This window comes from Nicotiana attenuata, chromosome 2 (assembly GCF_001879085.1).
Source record: "Nicotiana attenuata strain UT chromosome 2, NIATTr2, whole genome shotgun sequence".
NCBI classification, from domain to species: Eukaryota; Viridiplantae; Streptophyta; class Magnoliopsida; order Solanales; family Solanaceae; genus Nicotiana; species Nicotiana attenuata.
In genome coordinates this window covers 37,213,273-37,223,431 of record NC_031990.1, presented here as the reverse complement: position 1 = coordinate 37,223,431, position 10,159 = coordinate 37,213,273, and the positions used below count along the sequence as shown (strand labels likewise).

At 38.4% G+C, this 10,159-nt stretch overlaps 1 protein-coding gene and 1 non-coding gene across 3 annotated transcripts; one reads left to right on the top strand and one right to left on the bottom strand.

Annotated features, from left to right (window-relative positions):
• On the top strand, window positions 349-421 carry TRNAR-ACG. The gene has a single exon. It is a non-coding gene; the product is annotated as a tRNA-Arg (tRNA).
• LOC109207503 (uncharacterized protein At4g18257-like) lies at window positions 532-4,244 on the bottom strand. 2 transcript variants are annotated; one of them, XM_019370452.1, is made up of 4 exons: window positions 3,714-4,244; window positions 2,558-2,875; window positions 1,686-1,848; window positions 532-835 (listed from the first exon to the last, which is right to left on the bottom strand). In XM_019370452.1, the coding sequence occupies exons 1-3, from the start codon at window positions 4,022-4,024 to the stop codon at window positions 1,692-1,694; spliced, it is 786 nt and encodes a 261-aa protein (XP_019225997.1). In that variant the 5' UTR covers window positions 4,025-4,244; the 3' UTR covers window positions 532-835; window positions 1,686-1,691. The 2 variants fall into 2 exon arrangements, with proteins under 2 accessions (XP_019225997.1, XP_019225989.1); XM_019370444.1 differs by having other exon boundaries at window positions 1,682-1,848; window positions 3,714-4,240.

Here is a 10,159-nt window from a genome sequence, read left to right as displayed (position 1 = left end):
TTTCGCCAGTATATTAGAAGTGGGATACACTGGATGTTGAGTGATAAACAGAAATTCTAAAGATTTTAGAAGTCTATCGATCATTGTTTCCATGCCAAGTGGCAAACGAGGAAAAACAAATACGGTGCTAGCATATCGTAAGTTTTTGGATTAAGTAAGAATGAGCCCCTGTAAATTGTTAGGGTCAAATGATCAATAACTAGATTTAGGACATGCAAATCGGTATAAAAGCAGGGGAGAAACTACCCGTTACTTTTATTATGTAGTAAAAGAGAGAGGAGGAAGGGAGGGGGGAAATGGAGAAAATTTAGTTATAAGGAGTAAAAGTGAAATTACAGTAGCGTCAAGGATTCCATGGCCCAATGGATAAGGCGCTGGTCTACGAAACCAGAGATTCTGGGTTCGATCCCCAGTGGAATCGCTTTTTGTGCCAGACATTTTCATTCTATCCAATCGTTTTGCTTATCAACAGTAAACACATCACTATGTACTGATAACCGCAGCAGATGCCTACAGACTGTAATAACACTGTTAAAGAAATTTCTCTTTCTTTTTCTGTCATTTAAAAACATGAGACGGTCAAGATCTTTTTCCACTAAGATTACAAAGAATCCTTTGTATATGATACAGATACAAGCAAATCAAAGAAATCCTCAGATATTAGTTCTATATTGGAGCATTCTCCATCATAATTGAGCTCAACCAATTGAAAGAAAGTTCACGACTTCGTGCTAGATGCATCCCCCCGCTTAAGTCGCCGAAGCTGCTTCTTGGATTCACCAACCTCAAGCTCGTTCAAATGGACTGGTGATTCAAACTTCCGCTTCAAAAATACCTGTCAGCAAAATCGAAGATGTCCAAATGTCAGGCCCAAAATAGCTATGGCTAATTGTTGCTGCAAGGATAACCCACCTATCAAACAATCAACTTTCTACTGCTTTCTGTAGCTTCTGAATAAACTAGAATACACAATACCTTAGCACTCCTCTAAAAGTCCTCAATGTTAGATTACATGAACAGTACAAAATGGCACTCATAGCAAATATTTCTTCAGTGATCTTAGAAAACTTATTCCTAACATGCCTCAAAAGAAATTTAACAAGTATTCCAACAATATGGAATCCAATACACTGCCAAAACCACCAAAGCTTAAAGTCTAGTGGTATCACCAAGAATCTTCCACAAAATAGGTGTGAGTTCGATTACCACCTTCCCCTTTTCCCTTTCCTAATCCCCCTATGTAATAGGAAAAAAAATTTAAAAACATACCGCCAAATATTTTTTTGAAGACTTGTAAGACTCATTAACAAACACAAACATTTCAGTAACCGGGAAATCAGTTAGTCCCCTAATAGGACTTCATACCAATTCAAGTTCTTTCGAATCACTTTCAATTGTAGAGGTAAACAAAAAGCGCAGCTATCAAGGCCCAAAACACCCATACTTCATGATGTCAGACAGTGAGAAACCAATAATCTGCCGGTTTTATTTGGAGACTTCAATAATTCCGGTGAAAATTTGGTGTAAACAAAATACTCCATAAGGAAAAAGAAGAAGATGCTCTTCCAAATAAAATTGGTGTCACCAATAAACATGAAGTTTATAGGAAGCTGGCGACCACAATCTTTCAGATGCTTAAGCTGAAGAACATTATAGTCAATTATAGAAGTTAGAAGTTTACCTACTGTGGTCTATGTCTGATCTGTCTTGGAAGCCTTCAACTTCTCTAGCTGCTTGCGGAGATAAGCCTGCTTTAGTTTTTCTCGACGTGCTGCAACTTGTTCTTGCCTACGGAGCTTGAGTTCTGATGCTTTTTCCCTTGCTTGACTAGCTTCTTTATGAACTTCCCTGAGAACAGCAACATGCAACGCAAATGTAAGTAGAAATATGTTGTGAACAAAGTGAATAGTGCAGAGAAAAGATACTGAAAGCAATAAGTGGAGACTTCTCAGCAAAAATTACAATAATTTCTGTACTTCTCTACTTGAGGGATCAAATTCTTTGCCCACATGGAAAGTAAGTTCTCGAGCAACCTATCGGAGAAAAGGGAGGTGAAAAATAAGCAACGAAAAGAAGAGGAAGGAGGAGAGCTTCCTTTAGGCTGACTATCAGGAACAAGCTAAAATACCTAGGATTTTAGCACCCAAACCCCCTATCATCAAAATTCAGTTTATCATATTTTATTTGATTTTGATGAATACTGTTAAGTGTTTCTCTTTTGTATGTTTACTTGTGGGATCTGCTTCCCCTCTGTGGTGTTTGAGCACATGACTGTACCATCCTGATAATTGATAGGTTTGTAATCCTTCAATTAGAATTGTGTAGACGCTTTATTTTCCAGAAGCTATTAAATACTATTTAGCAGAAAATGCTTGCAGTAAATTACGCTATGCACAAAGTTACCCTTGGGATGAAAATGAATTAGACAGGTTTATCAGTGACTGCGAAGTGTCGCAAACATTTTAAACAGTGTAAAAGGTAGGAATTAGTTTTCTCTAATTAACTAAGCACACAAATATGTAAGCTTAATATAAAGTGTATAATTAGCAATACATACATTACAAAACGCTTATGTTCACTTCTGTCAAATGTGCCAGCTTGGCGGCCAAGTCCTGCAGCTTTTGTGTCTGAGAGTAGGGAGGTATCATCATCTCCATCTTCATCTCTTGATTCTGTGTTAGAAGTATCATGCCGTTGAGGAAGCTCAGAGTCTTCCTGCTCCTGGCCTTTCCGAAAGAAATCAACACAGTACTTCTCCTCATCCTCCCCGTCAGAAAGCTCACCCCTCACCAGCTTATCATACAACTTAGCCTTTCGTTCTAAGGCAGCATAGCTTACTGATCCATCTTTGATCGCTTTCATCTCAAGCTTGTCCCTTCAACGAAGAAAAAATAGACATGAATTAAGCCTTTATACACTTACACAGAAATATTAACATCTCATAGCAAGTCATGCATTTGCCTAAAACCCTGAAGATTGCTGCTTCTCTATTAAAACCAAATTCTCTCTGCAAGGTTGTTTATTCTCTAATTTAATTAAACAGTCTCCACCAAACAATTTGCGACAGTACTGACACATACAAACATGATTTGATTCTTAAATTCCCATGTACCCATATAATACTGGAGCACGAATGACCTAATTACTCTAGCATTTCAGATAATAGCCTTGGACGTTTTCTGGGCGACAGGCAAGGCACCAAATCTGCTGCCAGAGCTGTCCTCCACACACGGCTTAATAGTTATGCCTTAAAAAAATATGAAGATCAAAAGGCTACACATCTGCATGTCAGCAAATTATACCAAAATAAGATAGAATCCAGTTTCAACTCATGTTTCAATCAATCAGAACAAAATATAAAGCTGGCCCTAATTTCCAAACCCCACAACTGCATCAACCCATAAAGTTCCATATCACTTACTAATGGCCGTACTTCCCACTTCCAGTCTCTACTATTAAAACCCTGAAGCTTATAACATATACAAGTGCAATATGCAAGAGACATTAAAACCAATTCCAATCTCAATTATCACTGAATCTTTTGGGCTTACAAGCTTAGGGCCTAGAGGATGTCACTTTCCACTCTCTGATAGTATCAAACTATTGTTAGTACATTCTTATTTGACCAATCTTAATTATGAGCATAAAAATTGAAAACAAGCGTCGTACTTAATTAATTAACAAAATAGGGCAAGGGAAGGAGAAAAGTATACTTGGCCTCTCGGGCATCAACCCCATGATTCTTGGAGGAAAACGAATCCTTGGCGGTGATTTTCTTCTTGGCGCGGTGAATCTCCAGATGCGAATAATTTGGGTCAGCAGCAGAAGGGTGGACGGTCTCTTTGGAAAGGCGTTTGGACTCTTCTTGAGATTTGTATAACTGGGCTTTAAGCTCAAGGATGGAAGAAGCACCCACGCCCTCGATTGGTCGGTGCTTTTTGGGCATGATTGTGGATTCCGTTAGCCATCCTAACGACTCCACAACCACCCTCTTCTTCTCCTTATTCTCTCCTTCTTCCCCCATTGACTATGTATGCACAAATTCACACACACACACACCCTTTTGGGGTTTGATTGTTGTATGTATTTGGTTTTGATCGTTCAAGTTGTTCCTCTGCTTCTTCGCTGTCTTCCTTTTTGGGTTAGGATTGAGGAATGAGGAAGTTTTGGAACCTCTGTTTTGAAATACGACATTTTATAGGGACTTTCTTAGAAATGAGAACCTTACAGCTATTTTCCTTATTTCTTTTCACCATTTTAGACCATTTTTCTTTTTAGGGGTACTCCTGGCTGGATAGGGCAAAAAAAAAAAAAAAGAATGGGAAGGGGAAAAAACAAGAGTGAAATTTTAAAGATGTTTTCATTCGTTCCTTCCATCAAACATAATTTTCCTCATTTTTTTTCTTTTATTAAGCTGCAAACAATAGAAATATACTACACTCTGCCTATTTCACTTTTAGTTTTTACTACTATAAGTGAATATGTCTTTTTTTCTGAAATAATAAATAAATGTTACAGATCTAAAAGTGATTTTAAAGTAGCATATCTTGGAATGCTTTTCGTTCGAAAATATTCTAAATCTTTCATAAAATGATGAAGATCGAAGAACTACTCGATTGAAAGGAGAGAAGAAGATGAACCAGAAGGTTCTAGAATGAAGGCTTCATTAGAGAGCATATGAGTTGAAATTATTTTCTGTAATCTGAAAGAATACAATTACATGTGTTTGATTTATATACACTATGACTAACATCTACACTAATCAACTTTACTGCTTCCACTAACTATCTAATAGCCAATCCAATAATTAGTTATAACTAACTATCCAACTAACCACACTAACTCACGTGACTATCACGTGCTGTTCCTCTCTTCAATACTCCCCCTCAAGCTAGGTGGTGCAAATAGATTGAGCACTCCTAGCTTGCTCATTAAGTACTCGTGTTGTGATCTCCTAGTGCCTTTGTGAACAGATCTACTTCTTGGTCCTTAAACATCACATACTTGGTTCTGACAATCCCTTGTTGAATCCTTTCTCTGATGAAGTATAGGTCTATCTTTATGTGCTTTGTACGCTCGTGAAATATGAGATTCGCAGCAATTTGAATTGCTGCTTTGCTGTCACAGTGTAGCTCCACTGGCAGTTCAACTTCTGCACCCAGCTATTTACAAAGTTTTGTCAACCATGAAATTTCTGCAACTCCTGCTGCCATGCTCCGGTACTCTGCCTCTGTTGAGCTCCTCGAGATTGTGCATTGTTTCTTGGACTTCCATGACACTAATGAATTTTCCAATTTCATCACATATCCTATTACTGATCTCCTGGAAACTGGGCATGATGCCCAATCAGCATCACAAACGGCTGTAAGCTTAGTGGACTGTTTAGAGCTCATCAACAACCCCAATCCTGGAGCTCCTTTGATATACCTAACAACCCTTACTGCAGCTTCCATATGGGATTTCTTTGGACAGTGCATAAACTGACTTAGTACATGAACTGCATAGCATATATCTGGTCTAGTCATGGTGAGATATAGTAGCTTTCCAACTAATCTCTGATATGGCCCTGAGTCTTCCAGCTTCTCATCTTCTTTCCAGTTCATATGTTGATCATACTCCACAGTAGTGAATCTTTGGTTGCATTCCATTGGTGTGGTCACTGGTTCTGACCCTGCTATTGCAGACTTCCTTTGATTCATCAGTATTCCTTCCTTGGACCTTGCTATCTCAATCCCAAGGAAGAACTTCAATTCCCCCAAGTCCTTGATCTTGAAGTTACCCCATGCAGTATGGCTTTTGCCTCAGAAATCAGTCCTTGATCATTCCCAGTTATGAGAAGATCATCTATATATACTAAGATGATTACTAGTTTTGTCCCTTGCTTCTTTGTGAACAAGGAGTAATTAAAGTGACTCTGCACAAAGCTGAATTGAGCAATGCCTCAGTTAGTTTTAGGTTCCATTGTCTTGAAGCTTGCTTTAAGCAATATAGGGATTTATGCAGCCTACAAACTTTCTCCCCCTGGCTGGAAAATCCCTGGGGTAAACACATATAGACTTCTTCAGTGAGGTCTCCTTGTAGAAATGCATTATAGACATCCATCTGATGTAGATTCCAGTTGTTTGCTGCAGCCAAAGCTATGACTACTCTTACTGTCACCATCTTGACTATAGGAGAAAATGTTTCCTGATAGTCTAGGCCTTCTATTTGATTGTATCCTTTGGCTACTAGTTGTGCCTTGTATCTTTCAATCTCCCCATTGGCCTTATACTTTATCTTGAGCACCCACTTACATCCAATAGGAGTCTTCCCTGCTGGCAAGTGTACCAAAGTCCAAGTCTCATTGTCCTTGAGTGCAATCAGCTCTTGGGTCATAGCATCAATCCATTTGGGGTCTGATGCAACTTCCTCATAATTCATAGGCTCCCTAATGCTAGAGATTTTGGACAAATAAGACTGATACCTAACTGATACCCCTATATGAGTCAAATAGTTCTACATTGGATACTTGCAAAAGTGCTTGCTATCTGATTTTGTTAAGGAACCATTGCAGACATAATCTTGCATCCACACAGGCTCTTTAGCAGTCCTAGCTGATTTCCTTAGCTGGTGTTCTACAGGAGCAAATGTATATTGTTCTGAAGAAGGTAATTGTTGAGTTTGTATGTCCTCAAAGGGCAGAGAATGTGGTGAGGAAGGTTGTGCATCTGCAGCATGGTTATCTGTATCAGGTGGTACTGCTGAGAAGGATGTGTCATCATCTGGTGATCTTGATTGTTCTGGGACATTTGCACTTTGAGATGGTACTGTATCAGTAGTGACTGGAGAGTCTAGTACACCATTAAGAAATAGTTGCAACTTTCCTTTCTTAAGTAATTGGAATGGGAAGATATGCTCCACAAATTTGACATTCCTGCTTACAAAGAAAGAGTTAGTTAAAATGTTATGCAGCATGTAACCCTTCTAGGATGATGAGTATCCCATCAGCAGAGCTCCAATTGATCTGGCTGCAAACGTGTCTCTTTCTCCTACTGTCTTAGCAAAACATAAACACCCTATGGTTCTCATGTGCTGTAGAAATGGTATTCTTCCATACAACACCTCAAAGGATGACTTTCCTAACAACACTGATAGAGGCAACCTGTTTATTACATAAACAGCTGCCTACACACACTCCCCCTAAAATTTGAGAGGCAAAAAACCTTGCAACCTAATGGCTCTAGCCACTTCCAGTATGTGCCTTTGTTTTCTTTCCACTACCCCATTTTGTTGTGGGATATGGACACAGGAACTCTGGTGGAGCATTCCATAAGACTGAAACAAACTATTGCATTTAGAATTAAAAAACCTTAGATCCATTATCACTTCTCAACACTTTCACAATCATATCAAATTGAGTCTTTATTAAGGCTAAAAATTGTCTCAAACATACAACCACATCACTCTTGAGCCTCAGTAAGTATATCCATGTCATTCTACTGCATTCATCTACTATAGTAAGAAAAAATCTATGTCCACTATGAGTTTGCACTCTATATGGATCCCAAATATCTACATGAATCAACTGAAAAGGTTTATTTTATCTACTTGTACTCTTAGGGAAAGGCAATCTGCCTTGTCTAGCCAAAGGACAGATTGTGCATTCATTTATTCCATCTCTACTAGCCTTGAACTTCATATTTGGAATCTGTTTCACCACTCTATCTGGGGCATGCCCAAGCCTTCCATGCCATACTTTCAAATCCTCCTCCTGCACAGAATGATCCTGAAGATGTGCATTTGCAGCCTTGGCTTCAAGTTTCTGATGCTGCAAGTTGTACAAACCTTCCAGTTCCTTACCAATCCCCTTCACCTTCCCACTTTGAAGGTCCTGCATTATCAAAAGTCGGGATAAAAGGAGATAAAGCATCTTAAGTCCCTTTGTAAGTTTGGACACAGATAACAGGTTATATTTAAAATTTGGAACATACAGAACATTCCTAACAACACCGTTTTCACCAATTCTACTCTCTCAAGTACATTCAACATCAAGTGAGGTCCCATCAGGTAAGTATGCCTTTGGTGCATTGCCTAGAATGTCTGCGTTTATCTTATCAAGAAGCTCTCTGGTGTGAACCATATGATTGGTTACACCAGAGTCTACTATCCAATTCTCATTTTTAACTGTTTCATTTGTAACAAGAGTCTTTGTTATACCTGTAAAGTCTTTTGTGTTTTCACCTGTGTCTTTATTGATCAGCTTCAAGATTTGATCATACTGCTCCTGAGTGAACATGATTGGCATTCCTTGTGCTAGATTTGTAGTAGGTGTGTTCATCATTTGTTGTTCTTTTTATGAAGTTGTATTGGTCATCTGCTTTATCATTGACTGTTGTCCCTCTTGTGTAGTTGCATTAGCCATAGGTCTTTGAGGAAAACATGTTGCTTTCTTCCTCATTTTAAAATCAGCTCGGTGTCCATGCAGTTTGAAGCAGGTATCTCTTGTGTGCCCTTTATAATTGTAGTACTCACAGAACAGATTCCCTCTCCTGGGCTTGTAGTTATTTCCTGAGTTCATTCCTTTGTTGGTGAAAAATGTTGTTCCATCTCCTATGTCTACAGTCTGAGAAAACTTTCCTAAAGCTCTTTGGCTTTCCTCAGAAACTATCATAGAATAAGCTTTGTTAACTGTGGGCACAAGACTTAGCATCAAAATCTGGCTTCTAGGTTGGCTATATGTTTCATTCAGCCCCATTAGGAACTGCAACAACCTTTGGTACTCAAAATGTTCGGAATAGTTCTTAGATTCTGGGCAATCACACCCCGGGCAAGGCTTCATATTCCTCCCAGAGGTCTATCAACTTAGAGAAATATGCAGCTACTGAGGAAATTCCCTGCGACAAAGTAACAATTTCTTTGTGTAGGAAGAAGATGCGAGATCCATCGACCTTATCATATTTATCCTTCAAATCAGTCCAGACTTTGTGAGCACTAGATTTATACACAATTCCACTAAGCAATTCTTTGCTCACAACATTCATAATCCATGACAGAACTATCGCATTACATTTCTCCCAAAGCTCATGCAATGATTGATCAGATTTGTCCTTAGTACAGCGGCCACCAACGAAACCTAGCTTACCCTTACCAATTAGACCTATTTTCATAGATCTACTCCACAATGCATAATTTTCAGTTCCAGTTAGTTGAATAGAAATCAAGGAACTACCTGGAATGTCACAAGGCTGTAGATACAGAGGAGATGATGATCTATGTTCATTCATGTGCTTGTTCCAGTTGAAGTTTCTTCTCCAATCGCCATAGCTAACAAATTCAGTTGAATTTAACTCTTTGATTCAATGAATTACAGTTCGCCAATTGGAAATGAAAAAAACAAAAAACTAGGTTAATCGATCGAGGAAAAGCTCGAACAATCAACAACAGAATAACTCTGCAAAAACAGAAGATATCAACCACAGCGAGCATGCATCTAGCTCCCGTGCTTTGATACTATGACGAAGATCGAAGAACTACTCGATTGAAAGGAAAGAAGAAGATGAACCAGAAGGTTCTAGAATGAAGGCTTCATTAGAGAGCATATGAGCTGAAATTATTTTCTGTAATCTGAAAGAATACAATGACATGTGTTTGATTTATATACACTATGACTAACAACTACGCTAATCAACTTTACTGCTTTCTCTAAATATCTAACAACCAATCCAATAATTAGTTATAACTAACTATCCAACTAACCACACTAACTCACGTGACTATACATGCCATTCCTCTCTTCAATATAAAAAGCTCTATCAACCGTCAGGCCATTGAGTATGGACAATAAAAAATACAACCTTTTTCTGCCAGCCAAAGTGAGAAGAAAAGAACATAAGAGAATAAATATGATTAATGAAGCTCCTATTTACTCAATCGATCAACAACCACCAAGATTACATCTGCAGAACTGGATTTTGGTAATCCTTCAATGAGATCCATGTTAATAGTTACAGCTATTGACAAAAAAATCCTAACATCCAATTACATACACTTCCAGTTAAATAGTGATAAAGAGGATAAGTCGAACATAACTGTAAACTGTTGGTTTTTATTGTTAGCAAAAGCTGCAGAACACTATGAAACAAGTAATATAGAGCAACATCTCACATTTAGGCGGAGGAAG

Excerpts from the sequence above, each read along its gene's own strand:
- LOC109207503 (XM_019370452.1), bottom strand. The coding sequence starts at position 4,024 with ATGGGGGAAGAAGGAGAGAATAAGGAGAAGAAGAGGGTGGTTGTGGAG. Across the intron at positions 2,876-3,713 it reads GTTGATGCCCGAGAGGCCAA|GGACAAGCTTGAGATGAAAG; the intron begins GTATACTTTTCT and ends TCTTCGTTGAAG. Across the intron at positions 1,849-2,557 it reads GAACATAAGCGTTTTGTAAT|GGAAGTTCATAAAGAAGCTA; the intron begins GTATGTATTGCT and ends TGCTGTTCTCAG.